This window comes from Papio anubis, chromosome 1, assembly GCF_008728515.1.
Source record: "Papio anubis isolate 15944 chromosome 1, Panubis1.0, whole genome shotgun sequence".
Lineage (NCBI taxonomy): Eukaryota > Metazoa > Chordata > Mammalia > Primates > Cercopithecidae > Papio > Papio anubis.
This window is the reverse complement of record NC_044976.1, coordinates 92,544,474-92,567,020: the sequence shown is the minus strand read 5'-3', so window position 1 is coordinate 92,567,020 and position 22,547 is coordinate 92,544,474. Positions and strand designations below refer to the sequence as shown.

The 22,547-nt window shown below is 36.5% G+C and overlaps 1 protein-coding gene and 1 long non-coding RNA gene across 2 annotated transcripts in view; one reads left to right on the top strand and one right to left on the bottom strand.

Annotated features, from left to right (window-relative positions):
- GCLM (glutamate-cysteine ligase modifier subunit) overlaps window positions 1–14,113 on the top strand; it is a 19,809-nt gene extending 5,696 nt beyond the window's left edge. Inside the window, exons 3-7 of the mRNA XM_003892222.5 lie at window positions 795–879; window positions 4,552–4,611; window positions 5,615–5,817; window positions 7,686–7,800; window positions 13,406–14,113. Coding sequence (XP_003892271.1) covers window positions 795–879; window positions 4,552–4,611; window positions 5,615–5,817; window positions 7,686–7,800; window positions 13,406–13,575 — 633 coding nt within the window. The 3' untranslated portion in view covers window positions 13,576–14,113. The remainder of the gene's footprint in view (window positions 1–794; window positions 880–4,551; window positions 4,612–5,614; window positions 5,818–7,685; window positions 7,801–13,405) is intronic.
- Window positions 10,492–22,547, bottom strand: LOC103886875. Its single transcript, XR_002515112.1, has 2 exons — window positions 21,136–22,547; window positions 10,492–10,705 (listed from the first exon to the last, which is right to left on the bottom strand). It is a non-coding gene; the product is annotated as an uncharacterized LOC103886875 (long non-coding RNA).

Genomic DNA, 22,547 nt, shown 5'->3' with positions numbered 1-22,547 from the left:
CTTGACTTGTAAACACTTACTGAACCCCTGATATGTGCTGTGAAAGTGCTCAAGAATCATGGGAAAGCCTTAGCTGTTTACTTTGTATGATACTGTAAATGCAAGTTAATACGTTTCTGATGTATATGTACTAATATTTTCTCATTATCCCTGTGCATTATTCATTAAAATACGTTCAAATGGCCTTTGCTTTTTTCTGTTTTACTCAGGAAAAAAGTTTTGGTTTACAATGCTTGTGATTACAGGCCGGGCACAGTGGCTCACGCCTATAATCCCAGCACGTTGGGAGGCTGAAGCAGGTAGATCACCTGAAGTCAGGAGTTTGAGACCAGCCTGGCCAACATGGCGAAATCCCATCTCTACTAAAAAAACAAAACAAAACAAAATAAATAAAGCCAGGCGTGGTGGTACGTGCCTGTAATCCCAGCTTGGGAGGCTGAGGCAGGAGAATCACTTCTTTTTAGAGTAAAATTATCTGCTGTGCTAGTGTTTCTGACTCCTCACATATGCCCCCACTGCTTGTTTTTAATTTTTTTGATCATGCTTCTTTGTAAATACCTCGTCAAAATGAGACAGATTTTCTCAGAAAACAGATACACACACACACACACACACCATTTTACCTTTATGTCAGAGCTTTACAACCCTTGTAAAGCCCACCCAGACCTCAGGTAAATAGCTCTGTTGTCTTACAGGTTCTCTGCTTCTTTTAGGCATTATGGATAATAGAAAATTTTATAATTAATCAGAAGCATTAAATTTTGTATTTATTTTAAATATTGTGTTTATTATAGGAATTTCCAGATGTCTTGGAATGCACTGTATCTCATGCAGTAGAAAAGATAAATCCTGATGAAAGAGAAGAAATGAAAGTTTCTGGTAAAGTACAGTCTTTTCAATTTATTTTGTTACATAGTGGAAGCGATAGATTTTGTTAGGCATTAAAATAGCCTTTCTTTGCTCAGACACTAAATGTGAGAAATTCAAAAATTATTTTTTAACATAATTTTACTTAAACTCCAAGATGGAGTTCTAAGAGGTCAATGCTGGCTATTATATAAGAGTCAGAATAGAACTTCAACTTGCTGTTCTTCATGATGGTGTCATCATGTCATGTAATTTATGTGTCAAACTTCAGAGCAGTAGAAAGATTAAGATGAAGGAGATGGAAAGGATAAAGGGAAGGCTTAGAAGCAGTGTCCACCCAAAGCAAGCATAAGCACCCCCTTCTGGTAAGATACTGGTAAGCAATGTCTGAGGTCACCTGCAAATATAAAAAGAAACCTGGGCAAGTTACATGGAGAGAAAGAAAATACTGTAACACCCACTCAGGAAATGTAGTGAGTGACAAATTCCAGAAACTGTACTATACTCAAGGAATACAAAAATGAAAAGATATGCCGTCTCTGCCCTTACCTTACAGTTAGCATAGCATAATCATTAAAAGCTTGAGCTTTGAAGTTTCTGGGTATGCAGATTACAGGCTAGTGTAATGTTGGGCCAACAAAGACTTTAACCTCCCTGAGCCTCAGTTTTCTCATCTATAAAATGGGGATGTATCTGTTTCTCTGGCTTCTTTGTAAACTGGATGAAATAACAAAAGAAGCACTTAGCACAGTGCTTGCCTCAAAGTAAATTCTAGGTAGCTATTGTTTGCTACCATGTTGTTGTTATTGTGGTTGTTGCTGTTTTATTATTATTGAGATGGTTAATAATAATAAATTGCATGTAAGATGAGATAGGGTATTTTCTTTTTAATCTAACTATAGTAACTACCATTTATTGAGTCTTGCTTTGTGCCAGACACTGTACTTGGTACTTTATGGTTATATTTTCTCATTTAATTCTCAAAACAATCCTGCAAGGTAAGTCAGTTACCGCATTGCATTAGTGATATTAAATAACTTGAAGGTTGTCATACAACCAGTAAGTGGTTGAACCAGGAATCCACTCGGGTATGCCTAACTCCAAAACCCATTTTTTCCTGTTAATTTTACATTGCTGTTTGTGTTGGAAAGGACGTAAACCAACATTCTTTCTGAGGTTGACTGTAATTCATGATTTAGTTCCATCTTGGGTCTCTTAGAAGTTGTCTTCAGTTCCTACAGGGCTTGAGATTTCTTAATAGGTATCAAAATTCTCCCCATCTAAAGAGCTTTCCTCTTTCTACCTATCCAAAAAAGCCTCATCCTTCAGAGAAAGGAGGCCATTTCAGACGGCACAAATTCATGGACAGAGGAATAGTAGTGGGGAAGGTTTTCATAGAGTTATAGGGGCTAAAGTTAGACCAAAATAGTAAATACTGACTCTCATCTAGTAGAGAAGCTGGGATGGCTGTTCAATAAGGAGTAATCTCAGGGAAGCAGTGTTTTTAGAGACATCACCTAGCAGTAGGAAGGAAGGGATTCATATAAGAAACATACAAGAAAATGTGTTGCCTATATCGGATGTCAGGCACTTTATATAAGGGTATTTCATTAGCCCTATTTTTCTCTGTTTCCTCTTTTGATTTTTTTCTTTTCTTGCTCTTCTGCTACTCTACCTGTTTGTCTATTGAGTAAATTTATTTTTTGAACAGTGAGTTTACATAAATACGTACATATAAAGTTGAATTTAAATGAAACCAAAACCTCAATCTTACAAATATAGAAAATGACTCAACTTTCCTAGTAACCAAAGAAATGACAATTAATGTGGTCCTGGGTAGGTATGTATTGTACCTACTAAGTTTTTTAAAAAAATTTAATAATAGCATCCTATGTTGATAGAAGAGCAATTCTTAGTTGGTGGTGGTGTGGTAAACTGGCACACATCTTTTAAAGTATAACAAGACTGACACAAAACGTCATGTGCTTTGACTCATAATCGCATTTCTAACAATTCATCCCTGGGAAATGATATAGTATAATGCTGAACAACAAGTTACTAAGATGTTTGTTTTGGCATTATATATGTGAAAATAGAAAACTGGAACTACTACTGGAACATTTACTAACCTAAATGTTCAATAAGTAGAACTCATTTAATAAATGCCACTCTTCAAAACTACAAAATAATATTCAGCCATTAAAAAATGAGCATGTAAAATTGGCTGGGCTCAGTGGCTCACGCCTGTAATCCCAGCACTTTGGGAGGCGAGTCAGGTGGATCATTTGAGTCCAGGAGTTCGAGACCAGCCTGGGCAACATGGCAAAACCCAGTCTCTACTAAAAATACAAAAATTAGCCAGGCATGGTGGCGCAGGCCTATAAGCCCAGCTACTTGGGTGGCTGAGGCATGAGAATTGCTTGAACCAGGAGGAGGTTGCAGTGAACCAAGATGGCACCACAGTGCGACAGAGAAAGACTCTGTCTCAAAAAAAAAAGTATGTAAAATTATACACTAAAAACACAGAATAATATTCAAGGCCACCCCTAAGTGGAAAAAAAGCCACAGAATACACAGAAGTCTAAGCAATAATTTGGGTGATGAGACTGGCCATTCTTTTTGGTCTTTCTACTTTTATAGGTCTTCCTCATTTCTACAGTAAGCACATGACTATTAGGATAAAAAAATTTTTTCCTGATGTGGTGCTGTAATCCCAGCACGTTGGGAAGATTGCTTGAGGCCAGGAGTTCAAGAGTCCCTGGGCAACATATCGAGACCCTGTCTCTACAAAAAAATGAAAAAAATTAGCCAGGTATAGGGGTACATGCCTGTAGTCCTAGCTACTTGGGAGGCTAAGGTGAGAGGAACACTTGAGCTCAGAATGTTGATGCTGCAGTGAACTGTGATCGCACTACTGCACTCCAACCTGGATGAGAGTGAGACCCTGTCTCAAGAAAAAATTATGGTGATTCACACCTGTAATCACAGCACTTTGGGTGACTGAAGTGGGAGGATCCCTTGAGGTCAAGAGTTCAAGGCCAGCCTGGGCAATATAATGAGACCCTGTCTCTACAAAAAATTTTTTAAATTAAAGAAATTTTAAGATAACTAAATACTACATAGAAATATATTTAAAATATTTGTTACATAAAGTTAAACCAAATAGAAGAGGAAATAATGTTATGCCCTACTTCATATGACCAAAAACTGGAAGATAATGTCTGAAAATGAAAATGATTGTATTGGGAAGGTGGTAGAATTGTGGACTTTTTTTTTTTTTTTTCAGTTTTCTTCTCATTACATTTTTTATTTAGTCTTTGTATATAGATTTTGGTTTATTGGAGAAAGTATATAATGTGCTCTATTAATGTTTTAAGTCATAAAAATATAAATTTCAATTAATTTAAGCTCCAATAGTTATCTAACCTGCTTCTAATAAATGGGAAATAAATATTTACTTTTTGTTTTGATAAACAGATATTTGTTGGCAACTAGCACATGATTTTAAAAGTACAGTGGAACTATACATTTATGTCTTAAAACTATAAAGTTATGTGACTGGGAAAGGAAAAATAATTAATTCAGGATTATGTGTCATCTTAGTATTATAGTAGTGTTAATGCTAGCATATAGTGAAATGTGTATCCAAATGTAGTAATCAGTTTTGTTTTCTTTGTTACCCAGCAAAACTGTTCATTGTAGGATCAAACTCTTCATCATCAACTAGAAGTGCAGTTGACATGGGTAAGCAAAAACTAAATTTTTTATCTTAATAGTGGACTTTAAATTAGTGTATGTGTATTAGTTATAACTTGTGTTTAGGTCCGGGTAAAAAGAAAATGAGTTGATTCCAATTTTACCTTTTAAAGTTCTAGCCTAGTTTCTTATGGCTTCTGTAAAATCATACTGACTTACGTAGGTCATACTTTGATATGCAAGAGGAACGTAAAAGGTGTAATGTAGTTAAATGTTCACTGTCTGTTGGGAGATAGAAGTTCTTAATCATATTCTTAGCCCTTTTAGTATTAGAGGTGAAATATCAAAACCAACAATGGCAAAAAAAAAAAAAAAAAAAATTCAAGTATTTTATATCTATTTTTAGCACTTAGGTTATTGTGATAATAAAAAATTCTTCCAGTATTTACATATATTGAAAACTCAAATAATTGGCTCTTTAATGTAACTTTAGAATGAATAATCATTTAAAATAAGCTCTTCAATTATTTTTATAGAAATTAAGAAGTTATCTACCTCTATAAATGTGGATTAAGACCAAACATTCAGTTTTTCAGTGTCTCAAGCTTATTCTTTGCTGTGACTACCAGTTACAGAATATTAGGTCATAATTCTTGTGATCATCCATATGCGATAGTAGTGAGCAAGTAGAACTGGAGAAGAAAATTTTATGAAGGTAAGGGAGCTACTAAAAACTTCTGGGACCTAGGAAACAAGAAGAAATTTTTTTCCCCAGAAAGAGGAGCATGTAGTAGCTGCAAGCTGCCTAGGAAGAAGGCAGGTCAGAGAAACCCACTTGTCTGCCACACAAAGCAAGTAGGTAAATGGGCACTTACACATTTTTGAAAGATGGAAATGTTCTAAATGAAAAGTAAACTATGAAATAATCTGTTATTTTGAAAACTAGTGAAGAATATGGACAGAATTCAGTGAGATACTTTGAAAACATTAGAAATATTTGTTTTTATGATGTAACAAACGTTTATTCTCCTTGTGTTTTCCTTCCTATCAGCCTGTTCAGTCCTTGGAGTTGCACAGCTGGATTCTGTGATCATTGCTTCGCCTCCTATTGAAGATGGAGTTAATCTTTCCTTGGAGCATTTACAGCCTTACTGGGAGGAATTAGAAAACTTAGTTCAGAGCAAAAAGATTGTTGCCATAGGTACCTCTGATCTAGACAAAACACAGTTGGAACAGCTGTATCAGTGGGCACAGGTAAGGGATGGCAGGATCATGAGTACTCCGGGAAGAACTTGCCCTTTTCAGTCTTTGCTGCACACTGTTGAGCGTGATGCACATAGTGGCCATCCCTGCAGGCTGACTTTTCCACATGTGGGAGTTTTGTTTTGTTTCTGCAGGAGTTTTGAGGCAGGTTTTATCATTTGGAGTTTTTGTTTCTTTTTATTTAAATGTATCTCTGATTGAACTGAATGTTAATCCCAGTTAAAATGAGTGACAAAAATACTAGAAAATGTGTGTTAAAACATTTATAGCCAAATGAATTAAGGCCATTTCCTTCAGTTCTACTTATGTGCTGAAAACAATAATACCTAAAGAAAAACCTTACAGCCGGGTGCAGTGGCTCACGTCTGTAATCCCAGCACTTTGGGAGGCCGAAGCAAGCAGATCATGAGGTCAGGAGTTCGAGACCAACCTGACCAATATGGTGAAACCCTATCTGTACTAAAAATAAAAAAATTAGCTGGGCGTGGTGGCACATACCTGTAATCCCAGCTACTCAGGAGGCTGAGGCAGGAAAATCACTTGAACCCCAGAGGCAGAGGTTGCAGTGAGCTGAGATCGCGCCACTGTACTCCAGCCTGGGTGACAGAGCAAGACTCTGTCTCAAAAAAAAAAAAAAAAAACAACCTTCTTTTTCTTTAGGTACTATTAGACCATGACTCTAATTTCCTAAGTAAGGGAACATTATATATAACAAATATTTTGCTGTTATTCAAAGATGTGTAAGACTGTCAGTTCATACAACTTGATATGGAGTGAGTGTCATAAATTAATTATTCCCCCTCTCTGGTCTAATAACCTACATTATTAGGAAAGTCACTTGCTGGCATTTTACCTTTACTCTCAGTATTTTTCTTTATTCCTTTTCCTTCTTCTTCAGCCTTCTCCTTTTCAGAGCTTTCAGAGTTTCTTATGGACAGGAAGACCTAGAGAAAGTATTTCCCCTTCTCCTTGATGGTAGCCAGAATGAGGTCAAGAAACTACCGGAGAGACTTAGATGATTCAGAATGTAAATTAACCAGTGCAGCTGCTGGAAGCTGTCAGTTCTTTTCTTTCAAAATATGTGTGATTCATAGCCATATTTTACACTTTAAATATATTTACTTGTATTTGATCCTCTACCTTTAAGACCTATTCCCTCTGTAGCTGAAACCATCACACTTAACAAACTAACAAAAAGCATGTTTGTTTTCTAGGCAGATGTATTAGATTGTTAAATGGTTCTAGCAGGAGACTTTTTAATAGTGTAGTACTGGGCCAGGCATCGTGGCTCACACCTGTAAGCCCAGCACTTTGGGAGGCCGAGGTGGGTAGATCACCTGAGGTCAGGAGTTCAAGACCAGCCTGACCAACATGGTGAAACCCGGTCTCTACTAAAAACACAAAAAATTAGCTGGGCGTGGTGGTGGGCGGCTGTAATCCCAGCTACTCAGGAGGCTGAGGCAGGAGAATTGCTTGAACCCAGGAGGTGGAGGTTGCAGTGAGCCAAAATCATGCCACTACACTCCAGCCTGGGCAACAGAGCAAGACTCCATCTCAAAAAAAAAAAAAAAAGTGTAGTACTATGTTGGATTTTTCCTCCCCCTAGTGGTACACTGCAAAATACATTTTGCAACATACTACATAGGGAAAAGGTAATAGGGAATTCCTATTCCCTATTACTACTAACCTAGGTTAGAAAAGCATATATTAATAATGATATTAATGTAAAAGTATTTTGTAAGCTTTAAGCACTGTGGATTGTGATTTTTCATATGTTCTAAAATTATGTTATTGCTTATTGCTTTCTATTTTTGGTATTTAATTTAGTAGTGATATCATGATTTTATTTTCACTTCTAGGTAAAACCAAATAGTAACCAAGTTAATCTTGCCTCCTGCTGTGTGATGCCACCAGATTTGACTGCATTTGCTAAACAGTTTGACATACAGCTGTTGACTCACAATGATCCAAAAGGTAAAACTGATATTTTCACTATAGAGATTGATCATAAGCTTTGTCTTACAAAAAGGCACTTGTTGATACATAATTTTAAGTGTGGACAGTGATAAAAATACAGTGTTATCTGAACTATTCTTAATGGTTAGTTCAAAACATACATGTCTTTATTTTCAGAAAACTTTATCTCTGTACCAATGGGGAAAAAAAAGTGAAGGGATCATTTCCTGAACATCTGGTCTTTTGAGGTTCACAAATATTAAACTACACAGAAAAGATCTTTTGAGACATTCTAAATAGTAATATATATAATACTATCTAGCATAGCAAAGACTGGACCAAAAGGCCACTTGATTTTTTCTTTGGTTTTGAGATGGAGTCTTGTTCTGTTGCCCAGGCTGGAGTGTAGTGGCATGATCTCAACTGACTGCAGTCTCCACCTCCCGGACTCAAGCTATCCTCCTGCCTCAGCCTTCCGAGTAGCTGGGACTACAGGCATATACCACCACACTTAGCTAATTTTTGTATTTTTTGTAGAGACAGGGTTTCACCATGTCACCCAGGCTGGGCTTGAATTTCTGGACTCAAGCAATTCCTCCACCTCAGCCTCCCAAGGTGCTGGGATTTTAGGCATAAGCCACTGTGCCTGGCCAAAAGGCTATTTTATTCAAGGAGATAAATATCTGGAAAAAGTGGCACATGTAATATAATTCAAAACTTAATAAGCAACTTAGGATACGTAAGTAGGTATTTTATTAAGACATGTTTATATTTGATTAATGACAATGGCTTGTCTGTCTTTTATAGAATAATTTTTTGCAACATTTTATAAGATAACTAGAAAGACTTGGAAGATAATATTGAACATAACTTGCAAAGATAAATGTTTCAGAGAGCCTGTATATTACTAAGTATTTTTGGCATAAATGAGAAATGTTTGTTTATAAGTGAGAAATGTCTTGTGAAAGTTTTAATTCTCGATGACATTTTTATAGAAGTTCTGATTTAATAAATATTAGAGGAAATTATATTTCATAGATAATTCCCACCAAAAAAATATTCAGCTTTTACTTCCATACCTAAAAAGATGACACAATATCGGTGGGTTGATTCAGTTTGCTTATTTTAAGAATGCAATGGATAATCTATTAAAACTTTATACTATTTATTAGCAGTCTGCTTCATTCTCATTTCTTCACTGTTTCATCAGAGGAGGGGGAGATGGAGGAGAAAGAGTTTTAATAGTTATTGTTCCTTGAATGCCAAGCATCATGCCAAATGCCTCAGAGAGGTTATCTATAATCCTCACAACAACTGAAACTATACATTTTTTTAGTCAGGAAATAGAGCCTCAGAGTGAAAGGAACTAGCCAAGGTCACCCAGCTGGCTTTGGGCAAAGTTTGAACTTGGCCTAAGTCTTGGATTATTTTGGAGCCTTTTCCACTATACAATCTCTCTGATTTGAAACGTTAGTATTATAATATTACAGTCTGAAAACTTTATCCATTTTCATTTAAATCATACCAGAATAAAATACAGTGACTTTTGCCTTCCCAGTAGAGCTTTCACAATCAAGTAAACTGATTTTTTAAGCCATTTTAGTGAAAAATCTAACAAATGTTATGCTGATTTATTCTGAACTGTAAGTCATTTAAATTTTAACTTTCCATATGTTGGCAGATGTCATGTGTCTGTTTACTTTTTGGAGGCTCTTCTAACAGTAATTGTTACCAACAGCTGATGATCCAGCCTGTACCCTCTTCTAGCTTCACTTGAAAAAAACTCAATCCTTTTTCTAGTAGGAAAGGAAATAGGAAGAGATTAAGATGTCTAGTGTTTTATTTTCACATCTCTAAATGTTGACATTTAGAATGTGTGCTAATACGGCAAAATATGTTGCATATGTATATGAGGAAAGAGATTTAATCCTTTTTATATTTTTTGTATTACTGACATAATTTGATACTTGGTTGTCTTTTTTAATTCTAAGACTTTTGGTGAAAATGTATAGGCTTATCCTGCATTTATCGTTAATGAACCGTCAGACACTTTAATCTATAATGAAGCGACTCTTGATTTAATTTGTCATGTTTACTGACTAAAGAGTTCAACCATAGTTAAATTTTAAAAGTATGTAGTTAATGAATAGCATAGTCTCTGATTTTGTGTCATATTTTTAATTTTTTTAAGGAACCAAACTGTAAAACATTTAACTCTGCTTGTCATCTAAAATAGAATTTTGTTTATAAATTCCCTGAAGGTCTACCCCTGTTCTAAAAATTACCCTTACTCCCCATAATGGGTTTATTTTCCATTACCCTTTGTACTAGAAGTGTAATAACAATTTAACTAGAGAGTAAAATTGTAAAGTAGATGATCTTGAATTTAGAACTTTCCCTTTTTGTTCCCCGCCCCCCATTTCGATTAAATCCAATTTGTATTATATCTCTTTCCCTCAGGGTCCTCTTTGTTAGAAAATCTGATAAACAAATCCATATTAATGTTAATTTTCCAAGGAGACATTTGCATTCTATTTATGAAAACTATCATTTACTAGTGATGTGACCTTGGCCAAGTTACCGAACCTCTCTGCCTCAGTTTCCCCCCATAAAGGAGATAATAGTATCTATCTCATAGGGTTAGCATGTGGATTAACTAAGTTAATACATGTAAAGTACTCAGAAAAGTACCTGGCACATGAAAATAGCTAACATTGATTGAGCGTTTACTATTAATGCCATTCAGGTATCACAACAGTTCATTTGGGAGTAGGTGGGTCCTTTAGCACTCCGAAATCAAACTGTGAAGATGCTCACTTAATCCCTACCTGTAGGTTGCTTCTGACCCCAGTGGAATCTTTCCATATTGATTGATGCATATAATAGACGTCTGAGCACCATTTGCCACCCATTGTTCTGGATACTAGAGATAAAGGACCAAGTCAGACAAAAATAAACCCTCATGGAATTTATACTCTAATGGGAGGAGACAGACAGTAAAATAAATGTTACATATGATAAGTGGTAGTATATGCTATGGAGATAATTTGGCTGAAGCAGAAAGAGTATCCAAGTTAATTGCTGTTTTATATGGTACAGTCAGAGAGGCCTCTCTACTAAGGTAATATTAATCAGAGACCTGCAGGAAGGGAGTGAGCCATGTGAATATCTGGAAAAAGTATGTTCAAGGAAAAGGGAGAAGCTAATTCAGAGGCCCCAAGGTGTGAATGTGCTTGAGGTTTTCAGGATACAGCAAGGAGGCGAGGCCAGTGTGGCCAGAGAAGAGGCAGTGAGGAGAGGAGTGGTGGGATATATATGGCATCAGAGCAGTCATAGAGAGCTTGGATATAAACTTGGAATATGCTGGGCATGGTGGCTCACACCTGTAGTCCCAGCACTTTGGAAGGCCAAGGCAGGGGATCTTTTGAGTCCAGGAGTTTGAGACCAGCCTAGGCAACATAGTAAGACCTCATATCTACAAAAATAATAATAATTAAATTAGCTGGCCTTGGTGATGCACACCTCTAGTCCTAGCTACTCAGGAGAATGAGGTGGAAGGATGCATTGAGCCCAGGAGTTTGAGGCTGCAGTGAGCTGTGATCATGCCACTGCACTCCAGCCTGGGCAACAGAGTAAGACATTGCCTCAAAAAAAAAAAAAGAAAAAAAAAAAGAAAAGAAAAAAAGAATTGGCACTGCGGCATTCTCAAGTTATCAACTGCTGGTAGAAGTGTAAAGCATAGCCTTTCTGTAAAGCAGCTGGCAATATGGCGTGTATCTAGCTTTAAGAATGTACTTGTACTTTGGCCCTTCATTTCACAGCCAGGCATGCATTTTAAAATGTTCGTCATCTGCATTATTGTGGCGGTTTGTTTCTTCCATATTTGGAGATAAATTTATGTGTAGACTTTTTTTGTAAGATATAGTTGATAACAAAAATTTATTTAAATGGTCTTGCAATGATTTGTATTCAAATGCTTAAAGAAAGCATTGCTGGTACAAATATTTCTATTTTTAGAAAGGGTTTTTATGGATTAATGCCCCAGGTGTCATCAGAGCCATTGATGTTTTCATTGTTTAAAACGTCACCTGTAAAATGGGCATTATTTATGTGTATATGGCTTTTTTTGGCATTCCTGATAAATGTATTATATAAAGTCTATACATTGGATAACACTAATATATTTAAACTTACAGAGTTATTTGTAATGGAAACCACCATTTTAATGTACTGTAATTAATATGGTTATAATACATATAGTCCTTCTGTCCTCCCATCCACACAACTTTGTGTGTGTAATAAACCGATTTTTGTTTGAAAATATTTTTTGTGGCCGGGCACAGTGGCTCACACCTGCACTTTGGGAGGCCAACTTGGGTAGATCACCTGAGGTCAGGAGTTCGAGACCAGCCTGACCAACATGGTGAAACCCCATCTCTACTAAAATACAAAAATTGGTTGGGTGTGATGGCACCTACCTGTAATCCCAGCTACTCGGGAGGCTGAGGCAGGAGAATCTCTTGAACCCGGCAGGCGGAGGTTACAGTGAGCCGAGATCGTGCCACTGCACTCCAGCCTGGGTGACACAGCGAGACTCCATCTCACTCAATATTTTTAAACCATGGGCCTAAATAAAACTAATTTTGCTCAAGTTTTCTCAACCTAGGGAAAAAGAACTATGGTTCCATATTCAAAATAAATATAATAGACCCTTTTCCTAAGTAAGATTTTGTGGTTTACTGATCACACCATTGCACTCCAGCCTGCGCAACAGAGTGAGATGCCATCTTAAAAAAATATATATATATATATTTTTATATATAATTTATATATATTTATATATAAATTATATAAATATATATAATTTATATATTATTTATATATATTTATATACAAAATATACATTTTTTTTAAAGAATGTTTATCCTGGCATTATTTTTATTAGCAAAACAAATGTTTTGACCAATAATAGGGAAATATATGATTATGATAGCTATATAATATAGTAGTGGGGAAATTATTAAAAATGATCTTTTCACAGACTATTATATGGGAAAATATTCACAATATAAGTGGAAAAAGATAATTAAAAAGGCTGTAACTACAGTATGATTTCTAGTTTTATAAGATACAGGTATACCCACACAGATACAGATATAAGATATAGAAATATATAGAGATTCAAGATATGGATGGAGATATATATATGAAGATATATACACATATACACCAAAAAAGTTGTAAGAAAGTGCATGACAATGGTGTATCATCTCCAATTGATAGGATTATCAGTTACTTTTTTTTCCTTTAGACTTTCCTGTATTTTCCCTGACTATACATTAGAATCACCTGGAGATCTTTAAAAAACTGTGATGTCTAGGCTGCACTCACCAAAAGTTATGAATTAAATAGGCTGGGGTACAGTTGTAGTTACTTTTTTAAATAACTGCCTGGGAGTTTCTAATACTCTGGTTCAGATTCATAGCACACACATGAAGGATAAGCATATTATATATTAAATTTTGAGGGTTTCTTTTGTTATGTTAAATGCTTACCTACATAGTAAAGTGCTTTTTTGTTTTCCAATTTAACACGCTGGAGTTTTGTTTGTTGTTTCTTTTAGAACTGCTTTCTGAAGCAAGTTTCCAAGAAGCTCTTCAGGAAAGCATTCCTGACATTCAAGCGCACGAGTGGGTGCCACTGTGGCTACTGCGATACTCGGTCATTGTGAAAAGTAGAGGAATTATCAAATCAAAAGGCTACATTTTACAAGCTAAAAGAAGGGGTTCTTAACTGACTTAGAAGCATAACTTACCTGTAATTTCCTTCAATATGAGAGAAAATGGAGTTGTGTAAAAATCTAGTTACTGCCTGTAAATGGTGTCATTGAGGCAGATATTCTTTCGTCATATTTGACAGTATGTTGTCTGTCAAGTTTTAAATACTTATCTTGCCTCCATATCAATCCATTCTTATGAACCACTTTATTGCTTTCCTTAAACTATTGTTTTCTAATTGAAATTGTCTATAAAGAAAATACTTGCAATATATTTTTCCTTTATTTTTATGACTAATATAAATCAAGAAAATTTGTTGTTAGATATATTTTGGCCTAGGTATCAGGGTAATGTATATACATATTTTTTATTTCCAAAAAAAATTCATTAATTGCTTCTTAACTCTTATTATAACTAACCAATTTAATTACAATTGTTAAAACTGAAATACTGGAAGAAGATATTTTTCCTGTTATTGATGAGATATAACAGAATAACTGGAGTAGCTGGGATTTACTAGTAGTGTAAATAAAATTCACTCTTCAATACATGAATGGAAACTTAAATTTTTTTATGTGTCCTTGCTTATAGTTTAGCTGTAATGATGTAACCATGTATTCTTGTACCGTATTATCTCTTTTTATTACTTATAAAGACAAACCAAAGTAAATCTGAAAAGGAGACTAGAAGCTTTGAAATTATTGTTTGGGGGGTTCATAAAAGCAACTACTGTCACCTCCAGATTCTTTTAAATTATTGATCCATCCTTAGTATATATTGCTACTCATTCAAGAATCCTCAGTATTGAGTACTTACCATATGTTAGGATACTGTGGCCTCTGGAGAGAGGAGGGGGCATAGAGCCAGGAATTAAGGATCACTTGAGTAAAATGTGTGATATTTATTCCCCATTAATAACTGACTAGGAAGGACTAAAAGCCAGAAAGGGGATGAAAAAAAAAATCCTTAATTCAGGGCCAACATTATCTACTTAAACAACTTTGAGATATAGTCTTAACTATTTTAAAGCAGAATAATATAATTGAAAGTTTATTGCTAAAAGAGACTATATAGGTCATTTCGTATAATTCTTCCTTAGTTTCAGAACCACAAAATTTTAAATAAATAAGCTATGAATGTTGATGTACACTATAAATCTCCTTAATTCTATAAATTTGTGTCTGTAACCTGAATAGTTTGAAAACTTCTTTTAAAATCTCTTGTATCTCAGCCGGGCACAGTGGCTCACACCTGCAATCCCAGCATTTTGGGAGGCCGAGGTGGGCGGATCACGAGGTCAGGAGTTTGAGACCAGCCTGACCAACATGGTGAAACCCTATCTCTACTAAAATACAAAAATTGGTTGGGTGTGATGGCACTTGCCTGTAGTCCCAGCTACTCGGGAGGCTGAGGCAGGAGAATCTCTTGAACCCCAGAGGCGGAGGTTACAGTGAGCCGAGATCGCGCCACTGTGCTCCAGCCTGGGCGACAGAGCAAGACTCCATCTCAAAAAAAAAAAAAAAATCTCTTGTATCTCAATATTTTTAAACCATGGGCCTAAATAAAACTAATTTTGCTCAAGTTTTCTCAACCTAGGGAAAAAGAATTATGGTTCCATATTCAAAATAAATATAATAGACCCTTTTCCTAAGTAAGATTTTGTGGTTTACTGATTGGCTAATTTGATCATTAAAATTATGTGAAATCTATCCGGGCACAGCTCCTGCCTGTAATCCCAGCACTCTAGGAGGCCGAGGTGGGTGGATCACCTGAGGTCAGGAGTTCGAGACCAGCCTGGCTAACATGGTGAAACCCTGTCTCTACTAAAAATACAAAAATTAGCCAGGTGCGGTGGCAGGCGCCTGTAATCCCAGCTACTTTGGAGGCAAGGCACGAAAATTGCTTGAACCCGGGAGGTTGCGGTGAGCTGAGATCATGCCATTGCACTCCAGCCTAGGCAACAGAGCGAGACTATGTCTCAAAAAAAAAGAAAAAATTATGTGAAATCATGTGATTTGCCTGGTAAAACTTGTTTAGATATTGAGCTACTTAAGCCTTCTAGCCTTTATATTAATCGTAATGTTATTAAATATATATATAGTTCATCTTTACATTTGGAAATGCCCATTTTTTTCATATAAGTCCTGAAACAAGTGTTCATTTTATTTTAAATCTATACAGTGAACTGGCCAAGATATTTTAAGAGGGAACTTTAATATCCCATTTATTATTTTTATAACCCTGGACTTACAAAAATTGATTGTTTGAAGGGTTATTTTGAAAGTGGGGGAAAAAAACTTAGTTGCTAATGTATCTAAACTTCAGCTTTTTGGTGATCTCCTACACGCACCTTCAACTCTTCACAAAGAAGCAAGATTATAGATTCACTTTCTGAAGGGGATCGTGTATGGAATTTTTAAATAAGTTTTTAATTTTACCTCTGTACTCATGATTTTCTATTATTGAATAATCTTTTAAAACACTGATTTTTAAAGCTTTATATATAAGCTTTCTAAGCTGATGTTCACATCTTTTTTTCATGAACCATCAGAATATAGTGAACACTTTTCAAATGTTTAAGGACTTAATGTTTAAAAAGCCATAAAATAGAGTGGTAATACTACCAAATAATTACTTAAAACTGAAAGCTAAGTTATCAATAGTTTATATAACAGATGTTTTCTGAGGAGATGTGAATCCAGTGTGACCAAGGTAAAAAAAGTTTATATAATTGTTTTTTTTCCAGTAAATATGAAAAAAAAAAAGCTGTAGCTTGTTTATTACATTTCCAGAATACACTGGAGCCTTACTGTAACACAATGTACTGTAATTTGGAATTTGTTCTGTTATGAGTCTATCTTGAATTCCCATCCATGAAACTGTAGTCACCAAAAGCAGCAAGTATTTTCACATGATATAAAAGACCATATTGTGCTAGTATGTTAATAGAATATCCATTTAGGGATGGCCATCGCTAGAACTTGAATCACAAATAATAGCTAATAATTATTCATTTTTCAAAAAAGATCATTTGGATAGCAGCTATGTATAAAATGGAAAATAAAAAATTATTCTGTTTTGCATGAATAGTTCAGACTTTCCCATACCAGAGCCAAGTAGTAACTAAAATTAGGATCTTAATTTTCAATGATAAAAGGTCTAAGGCTTAATTATGCTCCTTTAACATTGTCTTTCTAGATTTTTCAGCCAGTATTTTCAATATTTGGGAATGTAAACAATTGATATATTTATTGTATGTTGGCTAGAAGTTCATCCTTCTGCAAAATATGCATTCGGAGAAATGTGAAGCTTGTTTTAATGAGGATTTAAACCATTTGTGTCATTTATGTTTTCATATTCAAATACACCAACTTAAAATTCTGAACCTATTTTTTTCATCATTAACTTCCTATGTTACCAGAACGTATACCTTTTTCCTGTAAAGTTGGCAATGGGATATGGCAGTTTTATTTTTGAAAAATATGTAACATGACTTTAATATTTTTATAGTTTTCAGAATTAGAAACATAGGAAGGGAAAATGTTTTAATTAGATAAGTCAACTTTTTATGTGTCAGTAGTGGTGTACTATAATAGCAAATTATAAAGCATTATTACATATTTATAATAATTTTTAATATTACCTACATTATGAATTTAACCAAAATAAAGTGTGAGTTGTATATTTTTAATTGGGTTTTTTCAATAACTGGAAGCATCCTGAAGCATTATATTGATTTTTGAACTATCTGAACTCAAACTAAGTATGATTTGAAAATAAATTAATAATTTAAAAACATCCAAATCATAAAGCTATTTATGCATTCATTCATTCCACAAAGATTTATTGAATGCCTACTATGTGTTAGGCACTGTGCTACAGATGGACACAGATGAAAAATAACTCCTATCTTCAAGGAACATATGGTATATTTGGGGGGAAAGGGAGGAATCTGTATATGAATAAGAGCAATAAAAGGCTGCCTCTGTTGGCTGGGCGCAGTGACTCACACCTATAATTCCAGCACTTTAGGAAGCTGAGGCGGGCAGATCACTTGAGGCCAGAAGTTCGAGACTGGCCTGGCCAACATGGTGAACCCTGTCGCTACTAAAAATACAAAAATTATTCGGGCATGGTGGTACATGCTTGTAATCCCAGCTACTTGGGAGACTGAGGGACAAGAATCACTTGAACCTAGGAGGTGGAGGTTGCAGTGAGCCAAGATCGCACCACTGCATTCCAGCCTGGGTGACAGAGCCAGACCCTGTCCCAAAAAAAAAAAAAAAAAAAAAGGCCAGGCACGGTGGCTCACACCTGTGATCCCAGCACTTTGGGAGGCCGAGGCAGGTGGATCAAGAGGTCGGGGGATCAGGACCATCCTGACCAACATGGTGAAACTCCCCTCTCTACTAAAAATACAAAAATTAGCTGGGCGTAGTGGCGTGTGCCTGTAGTCCCAGCTACTCAGGAGGCTGAGGCAGGAGAATCACTTGAACCAGGGAGTAAGAGGTTGCAGTGAGCCAAGATCGCACCACTGCATTACAGCCTAGCGACAGAGCAAGACTCCGTCTAAAAAAAAAAAAAAACAAAAAAAAAAAACTGTATCTGTTGATAGAAGTAATGAAAAGGATTGGGGCATGTGGAAGGAAATGGGACTGAGTAGCAGGTTAAGGATAAGAAAGACTTTCCTGAAGAAATTAGCTTTAGAGTAGGGTCAGATGACAAGGTGTGGTGGGCATTCCGGGCAGAAACCCTTGTTTGCCTGGTTTGTAAATATGCCCTTATTGAATGATGGAGCAGTTAATATGTAAACTTTAGAAGTTCAAGGAAAATACCTTCAAAAGCTTATTCTTATAGAAAGGAATGGCTTCTGTTGAGACAAAAGTAGGTTAAGTTTGGAAAAGTCACATGTTACAAAAAGATGAAAACTTGCTATCTCCTCTGACTATATCAGGATATGGTCATATGCAGTTCCGCTACCAGAGAAGTCAACAAAAGCTTTAACATGTTTCCTCAGCAATGACTAAATGTGTAAAATGTCATGTAAGATTTTGATGTGTCTGCTGGTCCATTATTTTAAGGTTCATGTTTTACAATGAATATTACTTACTTTCATTCTTTTCCCTCTTTGCTCACTGTTGATTCTTGCATTCTATTCCTTTTAAGTTCACTTTTTTTTTTTTTTTTTTTTTTTGAGACAGGGATCTCACTCTATTTCTTAGGCTGGTGTACTGTGGCATGATCATGGCTCACTGCAGCCTCAACCTCCCAGGCTTAAGCCATCCTCCCATCTCAGCCTCCCAAGTAGCTGGGACTACAGACATGCACCACCACACCTGGCTAATTTTTATTTTTGTAGAGACAGGATCTCGCTATGTTGCCCAGGCTGGTCTTGAACTCTTGGACTCAAGTGATCCTCTCACCTCAGCCTCCCAAAGTGCTGGGATTACAGGCATGAGACACAGCACCTAGCCTCCTTAGTAATTCTTTACCAAAGGTCTTTAGGGACAGTAAACTTTCTAGATCCTGTTTGTCTGAAATGTCTGTATTTGCATTCAATCTTTGTTTTTTTGTTTTTGTTTTATAGAGATCAGTTTTCATTATGTTACCCAGGTTGGAGTACAGTGGTTATTCACAGGTGTGATCATCGCATACTACAGCACAGAACTCCAGAACTAAACAATCCTCCTGCTCCAGCCTCCCAAGTTACTGGGACTACAGGCACATGCCACCACACCCAGCTTAGTTTGCACTCACTCTTAAATGATCATTTGACATTACAGAATTCTAAAAGTCCCCAAACACAATATTGAAAACCAGATACAACCCAAATGTCTATCAACAGCTGAATGGATAAATCCATTGTTGTATAGTCATACAATGAAATACCACTCAGCAATAAAAAAGAATGAACTACTGGTATACACAGTAACATGGATGAATTACAAAAACACTATGCTGAGTGAAAGAAGCTAGACATGAGTATATACTGTATTATTTCTTTTTTCAAGATGAGGTCTCACTCTCACCCAGGCTGGAGTGCAGTGGCATGATCATGGCTCACTGCAGCCTCAACCTCTTGGGCTCCAGTGATCCTCCCACCTCAGCCTCCCAAGTACCTGGGACTACTGGTGCATGCCACCATACCTGGCTAATTTATATATATTTTGTAGAGATGGTGTTTTGTTATGTTGCCCAGGCTGGTCTCAAACTCCTGGGCACAAATGATCCTGCCTCCTCAACCTCCCAAAGTGCTGGGATTACAGGTATGAGCCTCTGTACCCGGCCTGTATTATTTATTTTACTTGAAATTTTAGGAGAGACGAAGTTAATCTATAACTACTAGTTATCTATTGTTGCATCTGGATGACTTTGTTATCTATTGTTGCATCTGGATGACTTTGAGGCATCCAGATGCAGCAATAGATAAGTCAGGACTGCAGTCTCACCTGAAGGCTGGATTGAGGGTCGGTTTCTAAGCTCACTTGTGTAGTTGTTGGCAGGACTCAGTGCCTCACACATTGTCAGACTGAGTTCCTTAATTCTTCACTGGGTGTAGGCCAGAGGCCTCCTTTACTCAGTTCCTTGCCACAGTGTTCTCTCCAAAGGACAGTTTACAACATAGAGCTAGCTTCCTACAGAGTGAATGATTGAGAGACAGCAAGATAGAAGCCAGCCTTTTGTTAACCTAATCCTGAAAGTGACATCCATCATTTTTGTCATATTGGTTTCATTAGAAGTCACTAAGTCCAGCCCACATTCAAAGGTTTGAAGACCAGAAAATGGGATCACTGGACCATCTTACAGGTCAAACTTAATTTTAATAGTAATATTTTGTTTGTTTGTTTGTTTGTTTGTTTGAGACGGAGTCTCACTCTGTCACACAGGCTGGAGTGCAGTGGCCGGATCTCAGCTCACTGCAAGCTCCGCCTCCCGGGTTTACGCCATTCTCCTGCCTCAGCCTCCCGAGTAGCTGGGACTACAGGCACCCGCCACCTCGCCCGGCTAGTTTTTTTGTATTTTTTAGTAGAGGCGGGGTTTCACTATGTTAGCCAGGATGGTCTCGATCTCCTGACCTTGTGATCCGCCTGTCTCGGCCTCCCAAAGTGCTGGGATTACAGGCTTGAGCCACCGCGCCCGGCCTAATAGTAATGTTTTACATGTAACAATGCAGAATGACCATGAATAGTATGTATTTTTAGAAGGCTCATGCACTAAAACTGTCATCTTTTGGTTAATGCCTAAAATTCCAGGGAGCTTTGACCTTTCAGTTTAAGGATTTAATTAGTAAAATATAGATTATTTAAGGTAAATTTCCTTTTGGGCCTGAGTAATAGTATTGGTTACCATTAAAAAATGTGGGAGTTGGGGCATTCACCCCCCTGCACAGTTGAAAATCCACAGATAACTTTTGACTCCCCCAAAACTTTACTAATAGCCTACTATTGACCAGAAGCCTTGCAGATAACTAGTTGATTAATACATATTTTATATGTTGTATATATTATATATTGCATTCTTACAATAAACTAGAGAAAAGAAAATTTTAAGAGAATCATAAGGAAAATATATTTACTATTCAGTGGAAGTGGATCATCATAAAGGTCTTCATCCTTGTCTTCATGTTAAGTAAGCTGAGGAGGAAGAGGAGGGGTTAGTCTTTCTGTCCAGTGGTGGTGGAGGCAGAAGAAAATCACTGCATAATTGGAACCTCCCAGTTCAAACCCGTGTTGTTCAAGGGTCAACTGTATTGTATATACTATATTTACCTAAAATTAGATATACTGTATTTGCCCTAAATCCACTTCAGATAAAGAAGATAGGCAAAGAATAGGGCAAACCTGGTAAGCCCATGTAAAAACACTTTTTTTTGCCTATGGTAGATTTGTTGATAGACCAGCTCAATCTTCTTATATTATGAATATGTACTGACAATTTTCATATCTTATGTTTGTTTCTTGACCTTAGATTATATATGAGTTTGTTTTTTCCTTTTTCTTTTTCTTTACTTGAAAGGTCCATACTTGCAAGTGAATATTAGACATTGAATGATTTTCTAATATTCTCTCCAATTTTCTACACCTACTTCTGTCATCTTAATTTCTATTTCCATGCATTTGCTCACATTAAAGTTGTGGAGATTAAATGAGTGAATACATGTAAAGCATGTAACTAGTATCCAGCAGATATTAAGTGGCCAATACTATTATGATTGATGCTGCTGTTCTTTGATGCTTTGATCTCCACAGCCTACATCCAATTGGTTCACTTTCCTTCTACACAATTTGTCTCCTCTTCAAATCTAGCCTTTCTCTTCTGTTCATCTTCTTACATAATCTCACTGCTACTTGGCCCTACTAAAATTTATTTTTGCTCTTCACCACGTTTGCCGCAAAAGTTGATCTAAACCATTTCCATTCTTCTGAGATGTATCACCTACTTCTTTTGGATAGATAATAACAGAGGCTATTATCTATCCAAAATCTTCTCTTCTTCACTCCACTTGAACATACTTGCATTCACATTCTCCTCTCTGTTTCAAATATCAACTCTTCCCTCCTGCCTCAAAGGAAGGTGCATTCTTTTCTGGCTACAGCCACATCTCTGTTTATTATCCAGTCCTTCAGTTAGCATTAGGCTGGGCTGCAAATAGAAAAATCTGTAAGTAACAGTGGCTTTTAACAAGGTGTTTTCCTCAGGTGAAAAATCTAGAAGACTCTTGAGGGCTCCTTGGGCAGCTCCACGAGTTGATTTTTCCATCTCACTGCTATGCCATCTCTAAAGCATGCCTTCATCCTTATGGCACAAACTTGCTGCCTGAAAACCAGTGAACCCAGCTTTCCAGGAAGTAAAATGCACTTTAAAAGGCCACGAGGGCCTGGCGAGGTGGTTTACGCCTGTAATCCTAGCACTGTAATCCCAGCACTTTGAGAGGCCGAGGCGGGCGAATCACCTGAGGTCAGGGGTTCAAGACCAGCCTGCCCAACA